Source organism: Felis catus, chromosome B2, assembly GCF_018350175.1.
Source record: "Felis catus isolate Fca126 chromosome B2, F.catus_Fca126_mat1.0, whole genome shotgun sequence".
Taxonomy (NCBI): Eukaryota; Metazoa; Chordata; class Mammalia; order Carnivora; family Felidae; genus Felis; species Felis catus.
Genome location: NC_058372.1, coordinates 91,425,236 through 91,450,103, shown reverse-complemented (window position 1 = coordinate 91,450,103; position 24,868 = coordinate 91,425,236). Strand labels below are relative to the sequence as shown.

The following is a 24,868-nucleotide window of genomic DNA, read 5'->3' as shown; positions in this document are numbered from 1 at the left end:
CTGTTTCTTATAATTCAGTGCAACAATTTGAGTTTGAAGGCTCTTTGTCTTAGAAAGGATCCAATATTAGCTACCCTCTAGCTCTATTTACATTTCTCCAAAAAGAGTGGAAATAAGATGATTAAAAAATGGATTAGAATACTAACTGGTTTTGTACCCTCACCTTTCCCCAGGGTTGAACAGATAATGGCAACCTCTTCGAGACCACTGAATATGCATGTGAAACAGTCATACAAGAAAATCCTTGTGCAATGAGAATTATCCATCAATGGTCAGTAGTAGTTAGCAGCATATGTTTTATGTAATGGATGGTGAGCTTAACATTCAGCTGCTGCCCTTTGTAATGAATAAAATCAACAAATGTTTATTGAGTACCTATCATTTAAAAGAAAATACCTACTTTAGAACAGTTGCTTCTCCTATGCACCTTTTTAATTTAGTTGAAAATAGAGAATTTGCACAGAGAAATGCAAATTAATAATATATGCTTTCATGTAAGTGCCTAAGGAATAAATTGTATAGATAAAAGGACCATTAGGTGCCAGCAAAAGAAAGTAAAGATGTCCCAAAATGGTTAGATAAATCATCCCAGAGAAAAGGCCACCAGAAAAATGGATTGTAGAGTAAGTACAAATTAGATAAATGGGGAGAAATAAGAGTTGCTCCGGCAAAAGAAATGAAGTGAGTAAAGTCATTGAGAAGAATCTTACTGGTGCGTGGCCTGAAGAAAAACAATGATAGTTTTCATAAGAGGAAGATGTTTGAAAGCCTTAGGGGAAAATAATAAACGTGAGCACTATTCATTACTCTAATTTTAGATTGCTTTGTATCCATTTAATATTATCATTTACTGGTAATTTTGTGCCAGGAACTATGTTATATATTTTTTTCAAATTGTTATCTTTAACACAAACTTCAAGTTGCATGTTATTATTACCCTTATTATAAAGTTATGGTAACCTGTCCATGGTATAATCATCTACTCAGTGGCAGACTCAAGAATCAATCCTAGATTTTCTGACTTCCATTTGTCCTTGCAACCTACAAAAAAAACCCCTTTCTCAATTAGGTATTTAATTCAGATACCAAGTATTAACCAATTGTAGAAATGGTCTGTTCCTATACTGTTCATTGGTGGGTTCATCCAATCATACAGTCCTTGGATTTGCATATATAAGTAAATTTCATCATATTTATCAACAAGGACTTCAAAATTATTATGGTCTAACCTAATGATGTCCATAGTGCATTCATTCTTCTGGGAAATCATCCCCAAAGTTTTGTTTTCAAGAAAACATTCTGCAATTAAAAATATGTAAAAATTCTACATTTTCATTCTTTTGAGATATCCACAATACATATGAACTTACTAGATATTCAGTGATAAAGAAACCTTATGAATTTACATTAACTCAGTATTTTCCAAAAACTACTTGGGGCAACCGGGTGGCTCAGTCGGTTGGGCATCCGACTTCAGCTCAGGTCATGATCTCATAGTCCGTGAGTTCGACCCCCGCTTCGGGCTCTGTGCTGACAGCTCAGAGCCTGGAGCCTGCTTCAGATTCTGTGTCTCCCTCTCCATCTGCCCCTCCCTGCTCATGCTCTGTCTCTCTCTGTGTCAAAAATAAATAAAAACGTTAAAAAAAAATTTAAAAACTACTTAATCACAGAATAATTGTAGGGTGTGCCTGTGTCACATACCTATCAGAACTGTAGAGCATACTCTGAAATTCTGATGTAACCAAATAATAAACATGGAATGTTATTGCTGCAGGGCATAGAAAGTGCTTGCTGTATTATGAAAGTGGTATTTTGTCTATGATGTCAGAGAGTTTCATATTTACCAAAAATTGCAAATTTAAAAGTGCAAGACAAAATATAAATCTAGACACTTTTAAAGAACACAAAGCTGTGACGTATAATAAGCACATATTTTATGGTCTGTGGCTCTAGTTACATTTGAATGAAGTATAAAATATTATACATACAATATGAAATGTTTCCCAAACAGCTATGTGCCAAAGGCATTTCTTTTCTATTAGTTCTCAGATGAAGTGGTGAAAAATATTTTGTTTGTCTTATATTGGTTTATTCAACAAGATGGTGAAACAAACTCAGGAGTTGGGTTTTTTTAACCAATTACCACATAAAACCAAAGCTAAGAGAACTCAGAACATAAAATTTATAGGACCCAAGTTAATAATACTCATTCTTGCTTAGGCATCTAATTAATGACATAAATTAATGGCATAAAGGCCTTATAAGAAGTGTACCTAATGAAATACATTGACTGATAAATGGATAAGGGCCTGGGGATTCACACATTATTCAGGATTTCTAGGGGAAATCATGTTAGTGATGACAGTAAAGCAAAATGCGTAGACATTTTCTACCAGGAGAATAAGTCTGTACCTTTCTTTTTGAGTTATTGTGGTGGGGTTAGGAAATAGTCTGTCATTAAGAGTACCAGTTAAATTTCAAATAAAGAGAAGCAATTAGGAATCAAAGTCAAGTAATCAAGTTGGGATTGAAAAAATGAGAATCAGAACCTCAGAATCAGATATTGATCAGATAGTAAAATTAGGTTGGGGGTACCTGGCATAATTCAGGACTTACCAGTCTTGAAAGTCTCATGATAGTCATCTTACAACTACCCCTCCTCAAAACGGATAAATGATTCTTGAACCTGACTCAAAAGACAGTGTATTTTTTTTCTTTATCTTCCTGTGTAGACTTGAATTTATAGTTGTTTGTTAAACCAGAAAGAATGTAGCAGGTTTTAGAAGAGAATCCATAGAAATACCAGGAAAGGAAAGAAATATGCAATGGTGTAGATCACTGAAAATACGCATGTGCTCTCTAAGTTGACAATATCACCTATATTCATGAGGCCAACTCACATCTAGTTTGATAACTCCAAATCTCATCTCCAGCCCAGATCATTCTTCAGCTATGGGACTACATATCTGTCAACCAGATAAATATACCACATGAAATTTAAATATATTTAAAATTAAATTCATCTTTTATTACTCCAATTCTGCTTTTTTACACCAATAATGTTTCCAGCAATGTTTATCAGAAAAATAAGTCTTCCTAACCTCTGACCTCTTCTTAAACTCCAGTTTGTAAACTGTTACTATAGATCTTCCATTCTCTACTCTGTATATATTGTGATTGATAGCCAACCCTTCAGATATTGCCACAGTTTGGACTTTATCAGCTCTCACTCTTATAATATTCTCCTGGTTGTTCTCACCAAATCTTATCTCATGAACTACAATTCTATCTCCAATTCTAAGATTTTTAAAAGTCCTGTCTTGATAATATTTGCTTATGTACTTAAAATCTTTCAGAATTGCACCATCATAAGTCGATTAAAATAAGACCTACAAAACTTCTACTCTTTTATTCTGTTGCTCGCCTGCTCACCCTCATCCATCACTTCCCTTCCACATTCTCTATGCTCTAACTGTAGTGGATTACTTATAGTTATTATAGCTCAAGGATTTGTGAAAAGCAAACACTGGCACTGCCTCTCCTAGCTCTTTACCAAAGTAGTTCTGAGGCTATGGGCAAAATGGAAAAGCTCACAAGTGAACAGTAAGAATAATAGAATCTTGCCAAAAGTTGAGGGCATGGAATCAGAAGTATACAGAAAATATGTGTGAAGGATAACTGACATTGTTGGTATGTTGTAAAAACACTGGAGCAAAGGCATAATCATCATCAAAAATGGCTTCCTTCTACTTAAGAAAGAAAGCATGTTATATTCGGCTCTAAAGAAATAAGTTGTCAAGCACAGTGAAAAACAAGGGCTGGATGTTGTAATGAATTCTAGTTAAAAAAGAAGAATGACTTCTTGCAATGGAAAACTGTAGATCCAAAATTCACTCTGCTTTCTTGTTAGACATAGGTGACACCACTCTTTGGTCATTGTATTAGTGTGTTGACTGGCAGGGGAGGGTGGTCAAGTTGGTCTACCCATTCAGCTGGAACTCATGACCTTTTTCAGTTTAATTATTGACAATATACAGAGTTATAATGCAATTGATGAAGAAACTCCACCTATCATTTTGGAAGAATTGACATTAAATATAAGGAACAGGAAACCAAGCAGTCTTTGTCTCCTGGAGGCAGCTGGAAAAATGTTTTAGTCTGTTCTCCATGAAAAGCCCTTGCTCAGAGATCCATATCCTGTACCAACTAGAAGAAAAATAGGTAAATTCCCCAATACATTTCTAGAAAATAATTCATCCACTCATACCCAGACCCTTGCAGAAAACTAAAGGAGAATTTGAGTCTAAGTGACTCTGGGTCAGAGAAATTAGGAACCATGTTAAAATCTAGAGGAATAAATTGAAGTTTACATCAGTCAGGAGTGCCTGGGTGGCTCAGTCAGTTAAGTGTCTCTTCGGCTCAGGTCATGATCTCACATTTCATGAGTTCCAGTCCCACATCAGGCTCTGTGCCAACAGCTCAGAGACTGGAGCTTGCTTTGGATTCTGTGCCTCCCTCTCTCTCTGCCCATCCCCTGCTTGTATTCTGTCTCTCCTTCTCAAAAATAAACATGGAAAAATAAACAAATAAATTTAATCAATTAATTAATTAATTAATTTTAAAAACCTTACATCAGTAAAAAGTAAGTTCTCCCTTCTTAATTGAGAATGCTAGCTGCCAGGCTGTAGGATTCCTTTCAGAACTTATGCAACAAAGAGAATAGATAGATAGATTTAAGTATTTGTTAGACCTTCCAGATGGAAGGTCAGATCCATCTATGGTGCCTTACTTTAAAGTGTGAATGGACATTTGAGTGAAGCCTCTAACATCAAGTTAGAAACAAAACAGAAAAATAAAAACACAGATAAGAAATAATATAAGGGGTAGACAAAAACTTCAAAAAAGCAAATATAATAAATCAATGCTACTAAGAAAAACCAGAATGTATGAAAGCTTTTAAAAATTAAAAGTGAAAGTAAACATAAATAAAGTGCCCTAAAAAGAAATGAGTTACCAAGCCATAAAAGATATGGAAGAATCTTAAGTGAATTTTGTAAGTGAAAGAAGCCAATCTGAAAAGGCTATATACTGCATGATTCCAAATACATGACATTCTGGAAAAGACAAAACTCTGGGGACAATAAAAAGATCAATGGTTGCCAGGCATTGGGTAGGGGGGTTAAGAGACAAAGCACAGAGGATTTTCAGGGCATTGAAAATACTTTATATGATACCCCTGATGGTAGATATATGTTATTATACTTTTGTCCAAACCCACAGAATATGCAACACCAAGAGTGAATCAAAATATAAACTATTTGGGTGATTGTGATGTGTCAGTGTAGTTTCATCAATTGTAACCAATGCACCACTCTGGTGGGGGATGTTGATAATGGGGGAGGCTAAGCATGTGAGAAGGTAGAGGTTATATAGGATATCTCTGTACCTTCCTCTCAATTTTGCGATGAACCTAAACTGCCCTAAAAATTATCTTAAAAATATAAACAGTTGAAGGGTGCCTGGGTGACTCAGTCAGTTAAGCGTCCGACTCTTGGTTTCAACTCAGTTCATGATCTCGTGGTTTCATGAGTTCAAGCCCTGCATCTGGCTCTGCATTGGCAGCATGGAGCCTGCTTGGTATTCTCTCTCTCTCCCTCTCTGTGCCTCCCCACTTGCACTGTCTCTGTCTCAAAATAAATAAATAAACTTAAAAAATTTTTAAATATATAAACAATTGATGGACTAGAAGACAAAGTTGAGGAACTCTTTCTGAAAATAGAATTTAATAAACAACAAGGTGAAATTACATGAGAAAATTAGAGAATTATTAAAATCATCTGAGGAGATTTCAAACTATACTAATGTCAGGAGCTCATCAATTAAATTAGAATGTTTGGGTATGGAACCTGGGCATTAACATTTAAACAAAAAACCAAAAACTGTCTAGTATTTACATGGTGCTGAAATATCTAATAACCAGTTAACGGACATGCAGAGGGAGAGAGACAATGAGAAAAAGGCACAGAGGATATTATTAAATAAATAATATTTTGAAATATCTTAGAACCAAAGAATATGTATTTCCAGATTGAATGATCCCAGCAAAATTCTGGACAAGTGCTGTTGAATAGAAACATAATGCAAGCTACAAATAGGAGCCACATGTGTAATTTAAAATTTTCTAGTAGCCACATTAAAAAAAAAGTTGGGGTGCTTGGGTGGCTCAGTTGGTTAAGCATGTGACTCTTGATCTTAGCTCAGGTCATGATCTCACAGTTTGTAAGTTCAAGCCCCACATCGGGCTGTGTGCTGATGGCACAGAGCCTGCCTGGGATTCTGTCTCTCCTTTTCTCTGCTCCTCCCCTACTTGTGCTTGCTCTCTCTCAAATTAAATAAACAAACTTAAAAAAAAAAGAGTTAAAGTAAAAGATAAAGTTAATTTTAATAATATATTTTATTTATCCTAATATATCCAAAATATTATATTTCAACATACAATCAATATAAAATTGAGATACTTTTATTCCTTTTTAATATCAAATCTTTGAAAGCAAGTGTTTATTCTGTTCTAACAGCATATCTATATTCAATCTAGCTAAATTTCAAATGTTCAATAGCCATGTGTGGCTATTAGCTACTATAACTGAAAAGCACAGATCTATACTCTAGAAAATGTTCAATAAAGCCAATTTTAAAAAGTTCCACACCCCCTATCATATCATTAGCAAAATTTCCAACTTCAGAAATAACAAGATGATCCTAAAATTGTCTGTAGGAAAGAAAAATACAGTCCACATATGAAGGATCAGGAATCAGAACAACCATGAACATCTGAAGAACTGTAACAAGAGAAGACAAATGGAGCCATGCCATCCAAAGAATTCAACATATAATTCTGTACATAGGAAGCAATGTTTTTCAATATACAAGGTCTAAAATGTTTGCCTCTCGTGTGACCTTCCTCAGGATGCCATTATCGCTTACACTCTAACAAATTAAAAACTAATAATAATTTTAAAAAGTCCTAGGATCCAGGAAATGGGTCTCCAGTAAAGGAGAAAGGCAAACAAAATTGTCAGGATTACAGTAAAGGGAAGTCTCAGAATGATAGCTGGGTAACAGCCCAAGGCAGAAGAAGGCCAGTTTGAACAGAGCACATGGCTTCAAGGTATGCCTCCAAAGACGTAAAAGAAATCTGTATGTAATCCGGTGCCTATGAAGAGAAGCTTTCTGAAGGTTGGTAAGAACATTTAAAGATGAAATTAGTGGTATTTTCATAGAAAGCCACAAATTGATTTAAAAAAATTTTACCTAGGCCCACCCTGGCCAAAATAAATATATAAAAATCAATCACAAAGGTAAAGGAAGAAATAGTTTTGTAAGCATTTAATTTTGGAAAATAAAACTGGGTAACCAGAAAAGGAGGATTATACCAATGAAAAAAATAATAAGTGTTTTCAAGGAAAAACTCTTGAAAAATAAGAATTTTATATTTTAGCCATTTTTCCATGTAATTTATGAAAAGACTGAAAGTTACCATACATACACTATTCATTAAAAAAAAAAAGGAAAAAGTATTTTCTGACACCAAAGAATAGCCCAAAGAATGGCAAAGTTGACATTTATAAAAACCATAAATACTACATTCAGTAAATCTAAGTTAAGTCTAAATTTCTCTCAATACAGTTAAAGAAGTGTGTAAAATTTAAAAAGAGTTTTCCTGGGCATCTGGATGGCTCAATACATTAAGCACCCAACTCTTGATTTTAGCTCAGGTCATGATCTTATGCTGGTGAGATAGAGTCCTGTGTTGGGCCCTGTGTTGGGCTCTGAACTGGGCATACAGTCTGCTTAAGAGTCTCTCTCTCCCTCTCCCTCTCCCTCTGCCCCTCTCCTGCTCTCTCTCTCTCCTTCTCAAAAATAAATAAATAAATAAATAATAAATAAATAAATAAATAATAAATAAATAAATAAATAAATCTAAAAAGAATTTTCAGAAAGCATATTATTTAAAGCATTATATAATGACTAGTACCTGAATTTATAAGCTCTGTGTAGTTTGAGAGATGAAGATTCTGTTTGACTCCATGGTGTTCTGTTAACCATAAAGCTATGCTATTTTCATTTAACAAGAAGAAGGAGGAATAGAAGGTGGAGAAGGAGAAGGAGAAGGAGAAGAACAAGAACAAGAACAAGAATGAGGAGGAGGAGCAGGAGGAAGAAAAGGAGAAGAAGGAGAAGGAAGAGAAGGAGAAGGAGGAGGAAGAAGAATCATCTTCAAAGCTCTTTTCAGAGAAAAATTCAGCCTGTATGAATTTTTCATTAAATAATTAAAAACAAAGTAAATGGAACATTAATATAATAAAAAGCTAGAAAACTGACAACTAAACAACACAAAAAAGCAGAAGGAGGAAAATAAGGAAATAGAAAAAAATAAGTGAAGCAATGAATAGGATATAAACATCTTTTAGTAAAAGCAACAATGATAAAATTTCTTTTAATCAAATCTAAGAAAAAAAATTAAAACACAGAATTGTACATGAGAAAGGAACTCAGGTAGATTATAAAACTTACATTATGACATTATGTGAAAAGCTATGTTAATAAATTTGAATACCTTCAAATTATGGTATGCTATGGTATCAATGTATGACATAATAGTGACTCAAAAAAAGTAATAAAATGAATAGGTCAATAACCATAAAAGAAATTATAGTATTTCAGAAATCTTTCCAGAACATATCTAAATAGTGTGGAACTTTTATTTTTAACCTAATATAAAACAAATGATTTCATGATACACAGGCTACTTAAGAGCACAGCAAATGCTGAGAAATGAGTTCCCTTCTTCTTAAATGAAGTTAGCATAATACTGACAAAAAAAAAAGCCAAGAAAATAGTTATATGTTGTAACGATGGAGTATTCACTACTGAATATACCTAAAAATAATAGAACAAACAATACATAGCTATCCATTGAAATACGTTTTAGTTATAACCAGTAATAGCTTATTTCCAGAATATGACCATGATTACCATTCAGAAATTTATTAATATATTCATCAGATAACAAATGTAACTAGAAAAATTAATGATAACCTGTATAGATGTCCAATGTATTCAAAAATATTTAATGGCTTTTATTGAAAAATAATTAATTTGAGGGGCGCCTGGGTGGCTCAGTCGGTTGAGCGTCCGACTTTGGCTCAGGTCATGATCTCACAGTCCGTGAGTTCGAGCCCTGCCTCGGGCTCTGTGCTGCCAGCTCAGAGCCTGGAGCCTGTTTCAGATTCTGTGTCTCCATCTCTCTCTGAACCTCCCCCGTTCATGCTTTCTCTCTCTGTCTCAAAAATCAATAAAGGTTAAAAAAATTAAAAAAAAAGAAAAATAATTAACTTGAAAACTAGGTATAAAAAGTCCTCTTGAGAATAAATCTATTCTCATATAATAAGAAAAGAAAAGACCATTAAAATAAGGAAAACAGTCTCAGGGAATGAAGTTCTCACTGAATACAAATAAAAATAAAACAAAAGGAATTAAAAATTAGTGAAGAAAAAGATGAAATTATAGCTATCTATACAATGTACGATTAAATATCTAAATGACTAAAGACAATGAATTATAGATCTCTTAAACATAGAAATATTTCCACAAACTCATAAGGTCCACAACATGCTATTTTAGAAAATAATCAGCAATATGTAACCATAAATTTTATTTGATGGATATTCTACTGCAATTATGGCCTGTGTCTCCTTTTACCTTGAGCTTATAATATCACTATGGCTTTGTTGTTTTTATGTTGATTTTCTTTTCCTGAATCTTCTCGAGAATTTTATTGGAAAGTTAAGAAGAAGTATATCTTTTATAATGTTGATGAAGACAGCTTCATTATAGACATTTCATGAGTACTTTGATTACAAATTTGCAGACAGTTCTAATAATTTACGCTATAAAAGCAACACCAGAATTTAGAAAAGGAACTCAGTACTGACATAGTAAATTAAAGATGAACAATAGAGGGTAAGCTTAAACAGAAAACCAGGCTTTTAACAAAGGGAAATGTTAGGCTTTATTCCTTCAGCTTCTGTTCTTCTTTAGAGCTGACTTGGGGACCCTGTAGGTAGCCCTTCTACAGCAACTGTCCAGCCCTAATGTCCTGCAGGACAGCTGGTATAGGGGTGCCAAGCCTCTAGCAGGTGAGAAGCCAAACCATGGTCTAATACCTCCTAGCAGAATAAAAAAGTGATATTCTTATGCTCTAACTTAAAACAGTTTGCATTTTCTTCTCTGAAAATAGTTATTATATTTACCCTAAATTGCTTCATATATATATATATATATATATATATATATATATATATATACACACATATATATATAGTTGATATATATATATACACGTATGTTGATATATATATATACATATATATATATTGTTGTTGTTATTTAAGAAGATTTCATGGAAATTTTTATTATGATGGTGAGAAATCTTAGAGAGCCTCATTTTTAATTAGCTAATTTTTGTTAATGAGGATGAAAGAAACTGAATCTCATAATTAGAAGTTGATTAAAAAATAAAAGAATTCCCTATCAACATTATGAAATAAAATATATTTAAGTGCTTATTTAGTTGACCATATTTTATAAAGTATTTAAAAAGAAATTCAGAAGTGGAGACTGTTACATTATATATGTGATTCATTTATAAGGCATTCATTTACATTCATTTAAAATGGTATTTTTAAACCTGATGACATTTAACAAGAATCTAGTATCATTAGCATTTGTAAAGATCAATGACTATTTGGTTTGATAACTTCCTATACTTATCCAAAGACTGCAGGCAATTTCAAGCCTTTAATCTCACTTCTTTACCACCACTGTCCAAACTACATTTTATTCAATCTAAAATAGTATTGTTATTTTTTGTTAGCTAAATTAAGGAAATTTCATCAATGTCTATAGTAAACTTCAATCTTAAAAATGGAAATGGATAATATATCTAAGGGAATTAGTTTCCCATAAACTCAACTACTAGTATTTAATTATATTTTAGTGATTTATATGACTCTAAATGTTGGAAAAATATGTAGAAACTTAACTGGACAAACTAAAAATATTTTCCAATTCACAGTCACAAGAAATGACCAAAAAATATAAGCAGGAGATAAGCACAAATAACAGCACAGTTGATTGTTATTACTCCACTGACAGGACAGTGTTCTTGATTTCTTTCTTTAGCCTCTGCCATTCCAACTGTTGTGCTTTTACTGTCATAGAGCTAAGAAAGGTCTTGCCATTGTCTGAGTCCTGGTCTTTCAAATTCCTTCTATTCACCATAATGCTGCCATCCCTAATTAGCATTCTTGTCAGAAGCCTGTGGTGCACTACAGGTTATCATAATTGGAAGTGAGAATACCAGGAGAAAAAGTGAACAAAACCTAGCAGCTACAATCAGAACAACTTATATTTTTAAGAAAAGACAATACTAAGGATGACTGGTTTGTTAGGACCAAACACTACCAATGAGAGAATCTCCACATGTGCTTATGTATTGTTCTCTTGACTGGAAAACACGCCACATTTCACTATCTCAAGATGTTATTAAAGGGACTTTTTGGGTGCCTGGGTGACTCAGTCAGTTAAGTGTCCGATTTGGGCTCAGGTCATGATCTTACAGTTTGTGAGTTCGAGCCCAAATCGGACTCTGTGCTGACAGCTCAGAGCCTAGAGCCTGCTTCAGATTGTGTGTCTCACTCTCTCTTTACCCCTCCCCCGCTCACAGTCTATTTCTCTGTCTCTCAAAAATACATAAACATTAAAAACAAAAATTTTAGGGGCGCCTGGGTGGCGCAGTCGGTTGGGCGTCCGACTTCAGCCAGGTCACGATCTCGCGGTCCGGGAGTTCGAGCCCCGCGTCAGGCTCTGGACTGATGGCTCGGAGCCTGGAGCCTGTTTCCGATTCTGTGTCTCCCTCTCTCTCTGCCCCTCCCCCATTCATGCTGTGTTTCTCTCTGTCTCAAAAATAAATAAACGTTAAAAAAAAAATTAAAAAAAAATTTTAAAAGGCACTTTCACATAAACTTCCTGGATAGAAAATGAATAACTATTATAATCTGGAACTTACATTTTAAAACACCAACACAATAGTGTAGCAGGCCTGTAGAGCAAAAATTTACCTTAATAACTTTTTAATAAACCATGTTTATTATTTACCTTTTACCTTTTTTTGTTTTTCAGAATTTATGTGCAATCTGAAACAATCTACAAAGTTTCCTTTCCTTTCTCTGATTTTGTTTTGCAAGGTTACTAAGCAAAGACATTCTTCTATTTTTTTTTTTAAATGTTTATTTTGAGAGAGAGAGAGAGTAAGCATGAGTGAGGAAGGGGAGAGAGAGCAGGAGAAAGAGAATCCCAAGCAGGCTCACATGGTCAGCACAGAGCCCAACAAAGGGCTCAATCAAACAAACCATGAGATCATGACCTGAGCCAAAATCAAGAGGCAGATGCTTGACCAACTGAGCCACCCAGGCCCCCCAAGACATTCTTTTTAATAACTCATTCTCACAATACACACACAAATTCTTTAGTGCACAACTGTAGGCACAATCACTATGTTCTTATTTGCAGCAAACTGTGTTTACCTATTTTCAAAAGAGTAACTACCAAAAATTTACGCAATGCCCAAAATATCCAAGTCTTTATTGGCCAGAACTGTCATTCCAAGAAAAGTTTTTTTAACTGTATATCTACAGAAATAGCTATAGAAATAATAAGAAGGTAATATGTTGAAGTTAACTTAAGAAAAACAGAGTTTTGCTAGTTGTGCTGTTAAAAATATTTCAGGAAAGAGGGGCACCTGGGTGGCGCAGTCGGTTAAGCGTCCGACTTCAGCCAGGTCACGATCTCGCGGTCCGTGGGTTCGAGCCCCGCGTCAGGCTCTGGGATGATGGCTCAGAGCCTGGAGCCTGTTTCCGATTCTGTGTCTCCCTCTCTCTCTGACCCTCCCCCGTTCATGCTCTGTCTCTCTCTGTCCCAAAAAATAAATAAATGTTGAAAAAAAATTAAAAAAAAATATTTCAGGAAAGATACTAATTTAGGGTAATATTGATTTCAGAGGATTTGGCTTAGTGATTATCATTTATATTTAAGTAAATACTGATCTGCTATTTAATTCCTCCCATCAACTGAATTATCAGTTTAGATGGGAAATTTTGGTTTTTACCATTTTTGTATCTATTTTGGCCATTAAGTATTTCATTAGCTTAATTCCTTAGTGAAAAAGAAAGAGAAAAAAAAATAAACCTCAAGCTCAAATCAATCAAATGTGCCATTTCACTGCTTTTCCAGTAAAAGGTTTGATGGGAAAGGAGACTGCACCTATTAGCTAATCTCCAAACTGCATCTCATTTCTGAATCTAATTTATTATCCCCTTACATGAATAATCAAGATTTGACTATACACAAGTTATTGCCAACATCTCCATTCATAGATGACTAAAGAGAGCTCATTATCTCCCTTCCCAACATCCTTATCATGCTCTGTGGCAAGGCTAATGCCACATCTCTTAGACTTTTAACCTGAAGTCCTCATCCATATTCCTCCACTTCTTTTGCCCCACATGTAATCCACCCCCAATAAATCTCATACTTGATTTTTCAATGTTGCCATCTTTTCCCTTTCCCATTTGATACAATGCCTCTCAACTCAGACTCTATAAATGTCCCATTCCATAGTACCCACAAACAAACCGTTCTCACTTGTTCAGAATGTTCCTTGACTCACTTTTTTGCTAAACTCTCTTAAAATAATTCATCTTATTTTCTCTTTTTGTTATCTGAATTGTGAATATGGGGTTTAAAGAGACTGAGGTATCTAAGAAACAAACCTCTGCTCTGAATGAATAGAAAAGTACTGGAAACATGAACAGAGTTTGGAAGAGGTGTGGTAAGGCCTGAATTGAAGGAGGAGGTTTGGTGCATGTTAAGTTTGATACTGAACATCCGCTCAGATCAAGGATGCAGCTGAAATTTAGATTGTATAAGTTTACATGGTTCTATTGTGATAATATCTTTGACAATGAGAAAGCTAGAGCAAAAATACTGCATTTCCATGTCGTTTGCTGTGGTTTAGCTGAACCAGAGTTTCAGATTTCTCTCTTCATTCTTCCATACCAAACTTAATACATTGTTCATGATAAAATAAGCTTCAAAAAATCACAATACTGAAAATAATGTTGGCGATGGAAAACAATATCACAACAAAATAAAAATACTTAATCTTTATTATGTTGGCATTTTTAAAGCAGATTTAATAAAGAAGGATGAAGAAAGCACATGTGTATGAGAGAAATTACGTGGTTAAAAAAGGGAGGTTCTGGTCACTTCCAAAACCCTTAAAAATTAAGATCCTAGGGTTTTAAAAATTATGCCTGATTTCACATTAAAACAGCTTTCTTTCTGTATGGTGCCACCACCAATAGTTTTATGTTTATCTGGTTAATCTGGAGGCTTAAGAGAATATTAATAGTTATTTGAAGTAAAATACGTTGAGCTATTAAAGCATGAGCAAGACAGAGAAATGTAGTGCCAGCAGACACCCTGAAAGAGAAGAAACAACATGGTGAGAAAAGGTTTGGTTGCTTTTCAACAAGTAGGTAGCAGGAGTAGGGTCAGAGGAGTCTGAGTTTGAATGAGGCACTCTCATCTCAGACGTTAACATTCAAGTAGTACTTGTGTGTGTATATTTACTATATCTTTCTCAAATTATTTTGATCTTATTATCTCCACAATACATGTTTCAAACTGCTTAGAAATGGTGTAGGGGTTGCTAAGAATGAAAACCTTTTTCTTTGTGAAGCTGCAGTATCTGGGTTTCCAAGCCCGGATGCTAGCAACTTATAAAGAAGAACCACGTGCTTGACAGTCCATCTGTGACAATGGGAAGAGAAGAATCAGAGGGAAAATGTATTGCAGTGGCAGACTTGAAGCCCTAGAAATCTGCTTTTGTTGATGTTATGGCAGAAGCCGCAGCACCATTTAGGGGATGATTCGGTCACTTCATCTTTTGTACTGTGAAACCTTCCCATTGTCCTTGGAAGCTTGCTGCCAGATAAGCCTCCTGTATCTGTGGGCTGTAACAATAAAGCTTTACAAGCCTAAGCAAGTAAACTGGATACTGAACTATATAACCTTCCAGGAGGTTATATAGGGAAAAAAATAAAAAAGTAAGACTAAGTTGCAGATGCAAACACACTTTTTGAATTCATTGAGCAACCAAGAAGAAAGAACCTTCTTAAGAGAAGTGATTTTTCTAAAGTAACCAAATTCATAGTCATTTGCATGTTGAAGTGCTACTAGCTATGAAGGGAAAAAACATGTACAGTGGCATTTAAGTGTTAGTAATCTTTTGATGGACAAAAATCAATTATTATACAGGAGTAGCACAGTGGGAAACACTCAACATTTTTACACAGGCCTGAAAAAATCTACTGAAAACCAAGAACTCAGTGGTAAATAAATGAAGTTAAATAAATATTCAGCCACCTGATGCTGCTCCTAGCTAGTGGATCCATAGCAGTGAGGACAAAAGGATCAGATTATAAATTGAAGATATAGGACACGCTATTCTCTAAGAGCACTCTATGTCTTGTTCTAAATGAGTATTTTTGTTATTCATTTTGGTAATTAAGAATTTATGTTTTAACAGTTGCTATGAAATAAACTCCTCATAAATGAAAACATGATTCTAAGGTTAAATTTTTAGTTCCATTAATAACAAAAAACAGAAGAAGCAAGGGAATTTTAATAGGAACTGAACTTGAAATTCAAAGGCCAGAGAGGTAATATAAGGTATATTAAGAAGAGGGTATGAGTAGACCAAAGCTTTAGGTCCAGTCTTGCAGGTGGAGTTACATAAATTTCCAAATTATAGGATATCCTAAGTCTTCATTCAAAATTAAACAAAAAAATAATAAACACTTAAAAATGTTTAAGGCTTTCTAAAATGAATCATTCCATGATATAATTATATGCTGCACCCATACAATGTATTGGGCATAGGTTATATTGTTCAAGGGGAGTAAAAGATATTTATAAACAAGATGCTCCATCTCAATTCTAAAGAGAAAAAAATAAGATAAACCCCAACACTATTTTGATTGCCCAGGAAAATCTGAAATTATGGTTTAAAGAGGCTGAAAGAAAACTGAGTGCTACATTAAAAGAGAAGAGAAATGGGAGGGCCAAGGTACCCAACCAAGTGTAATCTAATCTTGGCCTCCATGGTGGGGAATGTCTAGCCATTTGGGGCACACCCATAATAGCAAAACAGTGTTCTAGCATATATAGGATTTCTGGATAAGAAGTACTGCTTTAGGGGAAAAACTCTCTCAATCAAGATGTTGTTTTGGCCATAAACTATAGTTGCTAGACTTTTCCATAGTTGGCCAATGGAGTTTTCATTACATAGTATTGGTTGCTCAAGTTGCCTAAACAGATTGGTTAAAACCCCACTACTCTACTTTTTAGCTGTGTGTCCATGAGTAGGCTATTTAGGCAATCCAGACATTAGCTTTCTTAATTGTAAAAATAGTAGCAATAATGCTATCAAAAAAGGTTATTATGACTATTAACTGAGTAAATACATGAGTAGTGCTTTGAACAGGGGCTAGCACATAGCAGGCATGCAATAAATGTCTGTTGGTTTTTTGTTTTTCGTTTTTTCCGTAATGGACTGTGTCATATTTTATAAAGCTGAGAAGCAGACGAAGGCACCAAGGCACCAGCACCAGCCATTATGGTTTTCTTTCCATTTTGCAAATTTTTCAAGATCCTTCCTGCTTTAGGGCCCTTGCATATGCTATTCCCTCTGCCAATAATACTCCTTTTTCTCTACCTTGCTAATTCCTTCTCAGATTTCAGATCTCTGCTGTCTATTTCTCTGCAGGGAGGCCTGTCTGACTTGTCCTGTCACTCCTGGCTCCAAGGATAACTCAGAAGTATCCTGTAAAAGGCATTACTCTGCTTATCTTTTTCTTATATCCTAATCAGAAGGTAATGTGTGTGTGTGTGTGTGTGTGTGTGTGTGTGTGTGTGTGTGTAATCTTCCCTATGAATCTTCACCATTTTCTAAGTTCCCTGAGGGCAAATACCATATCTGTTTTGCTCAGCAAACAAAGCTTTCGCACAATCATCATTCAGTACATATTCATTAAATAAAGAAAGAAATAAAAATAAATTCAAGAGAAATGGGGCGATTATGATTAGCACATTGAAAGTGTCAAATCCTAGAATACCTCACTGTTTTTTCTTAAGGCACATATCTTAATAAGAATATTGAACAAGAAACAGAAGTGAACTTCTCTTTGGTATCTCCACAGCTTCTCTTTGTGGAGATACCATTACGCGCAACTCAGCCAGAAACTCCTCTTAGATTTTTCCAAGAGAGAAAAGGACAAAATTATCGAACATAAATCAAATGATCATACCACTTTATAAAATATAAACTATCAGTAAATTCTGTCAAGCATAATGCTTACTAAATAAGGTAACTAGTCTCTTCAAACATGTTATTTTCTCAGTTGTGGATATCTTATGATCAGAGTATTATTCAGAACAAGAACTTTTTCAATAAGTGATATAAAAACAAAGTGACTTTCCTTTTAGTAAATATCAGAATCACTTAGAGACCAATAGAGGGATATACTCTAAAATAGAAATAAACTATTTTTTAATGTTTATTTATTTTTGAAAGAGAGAGAGAGTGAGAGACAGAGTGCAAGCAGGGGAGGGACAGAGAGAGAAGGAGACACAGAATCTGAAGCAGGATCCAGGCCTGTGAGCTCTCAGCACAGAGCCCAACTCAGAACTGAATCCATGAGCTGTGAAATCATGACCTGGACGGAAGTCAGATGCTTAACCAACTGAGCCACCCCGGTGCCCCAAAAACCTATTTTTTTAATGTAAGTTAGTGTATGTTTCATAGTTGATCTTACATCTTAGTTATGCAGAGTAATGATCTGAGCAGTTTGTTCTCAATCGTTGTTATACATCAGAATTACCTATGGAAGTTTTTAAAAATGAAGATTTCCCAAGTCCAAAGCTCAGAGATACTGTTTTAAAAGGTATGAAATGTGTTCTGGGTACAAGTACTTTTTAAAAGGCTTTATTTCTGGTTTCAATATAAAGCTAAGATTAAGTGCCACTTGTTTCAATAGACACAAAATTGTTTATGCTTGAGAAAAATGTCTGAATACTTTTATAAAATAACCATGAGTAATTAAGACTGAGAAATTATATGGATCACCTTAATCGACCTGCTTTGTTGGGACAAGCAGTTTGCAATAACCTTCACAGTTGAAAAATATTTAAGTATAACCATTCAAAAGTTGCTTACTTCTTCTAATTTTCCATTTAATTAAATACTGTTTACTTAATTTAATTTGACAAACATTTGAGTGCTTGCTATGCCTAGGGCACTTTTTTTCTGACATTGAGATATCAAAACTGTAAAATTTGATCATGGGCTTTATGTTCATCTCAAGTGGAAACACAGATATACAAATTTTCTTAAAAAAAACAGTGCATAATTGCCATTATAGTGTATTATGATACATAAAGTGTACATCCCTCCACACCCCACAACGTACACACAACTTAATGGAGAGATCAGATATTTTCATGGAGTGGTTGTCATTTGAGATGAGTCTGGAAGGATGAATAGGATTCTCACAGGGAGATGTAAAGAAGTGAGCAGTTTTGGAGCCATAAGATAAGTGACGTATCTGGGAATTTGTGGATCAAGGAGAACACAGAAAGAAGTGCCAACTGCTGAAGACTACAAATGTCCCCTATATAACAATTTTTATGAGCATTTCAGAGACACATATGATGTAAAAATAGGAGACATAGATCCTATTCTTCAAAGAAGTGTTCAGTGATGGTTGGAGAAATACTGCACACATGAAATAGGTAAAGAATGGTATAATATTAATCCTAAATAATATAAAGTACTGACAAGTACTATCAAATCTCAGAAATGGCAAGCAACATATTGCAGACAAAAGAATAGGGCTAACACAATCATGGGAATAGGTTAACTGGTTACCCCAGGTAAGTTAAAACACAGGGTTCCTGAAAGGGCATAATAGGAAATGAGGATGGAAAGGTGGGAGAAAACAAGACTGTAGGACGTCTTGAACATAGGGTCAAAATTTTAGGCACTTTTTAAAAAAAATTTTTTTTAATGTTTATTTACTTTTGAGAGAGAGAGACAGAGTGTGAGCGGGGAAGGGTCAGAGAGAGGGAGGGAGACACAGAATCCAAAGCAGGCTCTAGGCTCCGAGTTGCCAGCCCAGAGCCCGATGTGGGGCTCAAACTCACAAGCTGTGAGATCATGACCTGAGCCGAAGTCAGACGCCCCACTGACCGAGCCACCCAGGTGCCCCAAAATTTTAGGCACTTTTTAATGGTCAATATGGATTCACTAAAGCATTATAAGCAAGGAAAATGACACATCATTACAATGGGGAGTAGGGTACATTGCAAAGGGAAAAAGGCTGTCAGCAAATGGATAATTTCATGGTTACTGCCATAGTCCTAGCGGGAGGTAATGAGATCCAGGACATACAGGCAGAAAAAAAGATGCATTAGCATCTTGTGAGAGCATTTCAACTGAAGGACAAGGCCAGTGAGTTGGTGGGCATGAGAGTTACCTTTGAAAAGAGAGGGAGATATAAAGAGAACTTAGGAAGTTTAGATATGATGGATAGAGACCCAGTATTCACTGAGGTTCTTAGCAAGGGAGTGATTAAAAAACTCATGAACTTCCATCAGTGTCATTTCTTTATTACCACCTTTGCTTCATTATCAAGAGTCTTTAACCCAAGCTATTTTATTCTGACATGCCTAAAGATGTGACATCCCTTGTTGTTAATAAAAGAACAAGATTATCAATTCCTCCTGGCTTGCTTTCCACCATAAATCAAATATAGAAATTATATAAATGCTAAAAGTGTATGGTGGTTTGTTTGTTCTGAACATTAACCTCACATTCTTATCGACTACCTGGGAAGACACAAGAATTAGCATGGATAAGCTTATTCTGTAGGTAGAAAGTAATGACTTAATTTTATATAAGAGGTCCTTGCTTATTCTAAAATTAAAATTCCCATTTCAAATGACATAGTAGGCATAGGTAAATATTACTACAGGATCTAATTAAAATATATCATTATAAGGAGGGTAAAGATATCCAGCGCATCTGTATTAATTCTGTTGCTGGTGAAAATTTTTCTGGTTTAAGAAAGCACTTGTCACCTAATTTTATGAGGGAGATGGATTTTCCATGATGAAGACAATTGAAAGCAAGGTTGGAATACAATAGGAAAAATCCTGAAAAATTAATTACAGGCTCTCTAAAAGATATTTTCAGGAGGTGAAAGCAGAAGCAAAGTTCACATGTAGCCCCTCACATAACCATATACATCTGCATGTCCATACATATTTTAAATCTTAACACTGAAAATTCTTCAATAGGAACTCATTTTGTAGAAATGTACTGCATTCTAGTAATATATAAAGTTGTATTATTAATCAATATAAACATCCCAAACATTAATACAAGTTACATCATTGAAGACTAATATAATAAAAACTGGCTAAATTAACCTTGACTTATCTGTTATACAGTAATTGCTAAATAACTGTAAAATACATTATATTCTGTTCCTTACTGTTCAAATTATAATGCCATTTTTAATCCACTTCCATGTTTATCTACATTTATCTAAAAAGAAATGGGAAAACAAATACTTACCAAAATGGTGGTAACAATCAAAGAACGATTGGATAAGGAATCTGTGATGTTGGCTGGCTTTCCTTTTTGACTTTCTGTCATATTCAGGCCACTCGCGGGATCCCAAGTTCCAATCTATAAAATAGCATATGTACTTTGTAAATTGTCCATCAGGCACCTGGGAGAAAGCACTGTAAGAGAAAGTTAAGACTGCTAACACTTATTATTCACCTCTGCTGCATTATCTGCTGTCGCTAAAGTAAAGGCTGCTTGTTTTAAGCATGATTCACTGCTCTGTGAAGTGTGTCCAGTGAAGTGTGACATTAAAGAACAAAATGATCCACTGCACTTCTACAGTCAGTATGGGAGCTTAATTTTCCATTCGAACTTTCATTCACCAAGATAAACCACATTTGATGATACCTTGATAGCTGGCTAGAAACTCATTAATAGTGCATATCTTTTACTGTAATGGATCTATCTCATCCTCTCATTACAAAGATAACATGCCATGTTATATAGACAAAGCTAAAGGAGCAAAACCTGGGAATCCAGGACAAATTAACAGGCAAAGGCAAGCTTGGAAGTGGCATTGATTGGAATTTGCATGACCCCCAATAGAGCAAATCTTACCCAAAATTGCCTTTGGAGCTTTTAAAAATACACCTTTGCAGCATTCAAAATACTCCAAAGAGACATTACAGCACAATCTCATCTGAACAACCCATTCCAGTACTTATATCTGTATGCTATTTAATATGTACTTTAATTTAACTGATACTCTCTAATATTTAGGCCATACACTCTCAGTGTTCAGAAATTTTATACCCCCTGAACACAACCTATGGAATGATACAGCACACCTCTAGGAGACATGTATCAGTGCAGAATGCCACTGAATGCATAGATTGGGTGGTTTATGTAAACCTGCACCATTGCCCTGTCATATAACAATGGTCAGCACTGAAGAAGAACAAAGGTGGAAGAAGATTTAATTCAGTAGTTCTTTTCTCCACCCTCTCAAACTTAGAAGTCATCAACAGTAAAATTTGTTTTCCATATCCCTCTCACCAATGACCCAATATGTCTATTTAAAGGAGAGGGAAACTATCAATTATCAATTTATCTTTAAAACAAAGCTGTGTAGGCACCTGAGTAGCTCAGTCAGTTAAGCATCTGACTCTTGATTTTGGCTCAAGTCATGATTGCACAGCATCCTGAGATAGATCCCTGCTCTGCTTTCAGTATGGAGCCTGCTTGGGATCCTCTCTCTCCCTCTCTCTGTGCCCCTCCCCAGCTTTCATGTGTTCTCTCTCTCTCTCTCTCTCTCTCTCTCTCTCTCTCTCTCTAAAATAAATAAACTTTTAAAAATACATAAATAAAATAAAATAAAACTTTGTATATAAATTAAATTATTTTAAAAGTGACATTGATTTAGCAGGCAATATTTACCCTGGTCTACCTAAATATGTTAAAAATAGTCTAATTAGCACAACCTTATTCAACTTGATTATTATAATCTTTTTTATATTTCTATATTTCATTGCATTTACTTTTTTCTCTCTTTTTTCATTTGCATACCTTTCTCAGTAACCTATTAAGATGTCTTTTTCCCTTTAATTGGAGAAGCACAAAAATAGAAATATTACTAATTTCTGTCCTTCATAAGAAGAATAGGTAAGCCATTCTAAAAGTATTTAAGTGCAAACCCAAATATAATTTTTCTTTTTTAAAAGGATTTTATTTTATTTGTTTATTTTCGGGGAGGTGGGGCACAAAGAGAGGGAGAGAGGGGATCCTAAATAGGCACCACACTGTCAGCACAGATCCCAGTGTGGGGCTCAGTCCTATGAACTATGAGATTATGTCCTGAGCTGAAATCAAGATCTGGACACTTAACCAACTGAGTCACCTAGACATTCCCCCAAGTATATTTTTTTTCAAAAACATATTAACTATACAAGGGATTCAACATAATTTTTTTAATTTTTTTAAATGTTTATTTATTTTGAGACAGAGAGAGAGAGAGCATGAACAGGGGAGAGTCAGAGAAAGAGGGAGACACAGAATCTGAAACAGGCTCCAGGCTCTGAGCTGTCAGCACAGAGCCTGACGCGGGGCTTGAACCACGGACCGTGAGATCATGACCTGAGCTGAAGTTGGACGTTAATCAACTGAGCCACCCAGGCGCCCCTCAACATAATTTTTTTAATGATATCTAAAAAAATTTTTCTTGCCATATTTTCTTACATTGAGTTAATTTTCCTCTTACCATTAAAAACTACACGTTCCCAATGTCTGGGTCAATATAGGAAAAAGTCAAATAATACAGTAAGAAAAAAATACTGATATCAGCATTCTCTCCAAAGTATACTATCTACTGGTCAATTAAATTACTTTAGACTATGACTACCACGATGCCATAAAGATGGTCAAATTGTAATTTAGGGTCAATAATGTAAAGCCTTCAGGGGCCAGACAGTAACATCCATGTGTGAAGAAAAAGGGCATAAGCCAGTAGTAAGAGCTTCCAGGCAAAGGTATGCAACTTCTAAATTTCACAAAATTTCAAGGCAGAATAGCACGTAACAGTCACAGTCCAGACCCTGCTCTTCTAATAGCTGTGCTTTGGGGCTGCATGCTTCCAGAGTAGGTGATTCTTTTAGGTTCCAATAAGGCATCACTACAGCTAATAGAGGCCTTCCTAGGGAACTGGGTGGGGAAAGAGAGGATAATGTAAAACCTAGAATGCCTGCTGACCTGCTTAAATTGCTTCAAATTCAACATCATAAATAAATAAATAAATAAATAAATAAACAAACAAACAAATAAACAAACAAACTCCATTGGCTAAATAAGACACATCTGCAGATCGGATTTTGCAGTGACTGGCATTTTTCTGCCCCTGGTCTATAATTAATACCTATTACACATTTGTCCCCTTAGATTTTCTTTCCCTTTTTTTTTTTTCACTATTGGCTACATAGCTAGATTTTTCAGATGTGCAATTCTACCAGCCAAAGCATTGGCAAACATCATTTTCCCACTGTCATCTGCCTAATGACATCCTTAAAACTGTTAAGTTTTTCAACCTTCTACCCAAATCACTAATACAAATATTCCCAATTTTGCTTATCATCATCCTCTATGATTACTTGCATAAAAAATAATTTAGCCATATGTCCACTCATCTAAATATATTTGTCTTGTTTCATTCTGTCTCTGGATGGAGGGGTTCTGGTTCATAGTATATGAATCCATAATTTCCTATAATCATAAATATTAGGTATTCCCTTTTACAAATCAAGGTTTCTGAACAGATTATTATAAGGTTTCAAAAATTTCAGTGGCATAAATTTTAAATCAAAAAAATTGCAAGATTCCTAGATTTTAAGTAGATGGGGAATGTCTAATTCAAAACTTTCTATTGCTTGAGGGAATTGTCACCAGTGAGTTTTGGTTTATTTTGTTTTAATCACAAGAAACATGGCTAACTCAAGACAATCTTTTTCTGTTTTAATCTATTTTCTTAACACAATTTTTTCATTTTATTATTTAATCAAGTCTTTAAAGTACTTTTTTCAGCTCCAAAATCAAATAAAAATATCTAAGTACTCTTGACCTCACAGAGTTGTTTTAAGTAGATTGATAAAAACTCTCAACAAAGTGGTGCAAAGGGAATGTATCTCACTACAATCAAGGCCATATTTGACAAACCTACAGCTAACATTGTACTAAATGCTGAAAAGCTAAAAGCCTTTCCTCTAAGATCAGGAACAAAACAAGGATGCCCACTCTTGCCACTTCTATTCAACACAGTACTGGAAGTCCTCCTAATGGCAATTAGACAAGAAAAAAAATTATCTGAATTGGAAAGGAAGAAGTAAAACTCTCACTATTTGCAAATGACATGATATTATATATAGAAAACTCTAAAGACTCCACCAAAAACTATTAAACTAATAAACAAGTTTAGTAAAGTTTCAGGATACAAAAGTCAATATACAAAAATCTGTTACGTTTCTACTATACACTAATAACAAACTACCAGAAAGAAATATTTTTAAA

At 34.8% G+C, this 24,868-nt stretch overlaps 1 protein-coding gene across 5 annotated transcripts in view; it reads right to left on the bottom strand.

The window, feature by feature from the left end:
- Positions 1-24,868, bottom strand: part of GRIK2 (glutamate ionotropic receptor kainate type subunit 2) — a 651,626-nt gene that overhangs the window by 226,603 nt on the left and 400,155 nt on the right. For all 5 annotated transcript variants that reach the window (XM_019831021.3, XM_019831024.3, XM_019831022.2 and 2 more), the window contains exon 9: positions 20,822-20,935. In XM_019831021.3, the coding sequence (XP_019686580.1) occupies positions 20,822-20,935 (114 nt within the window). The remainder of the gene's footprint in view (positions 1-20,821; positions 20,936-24,868) is intronic.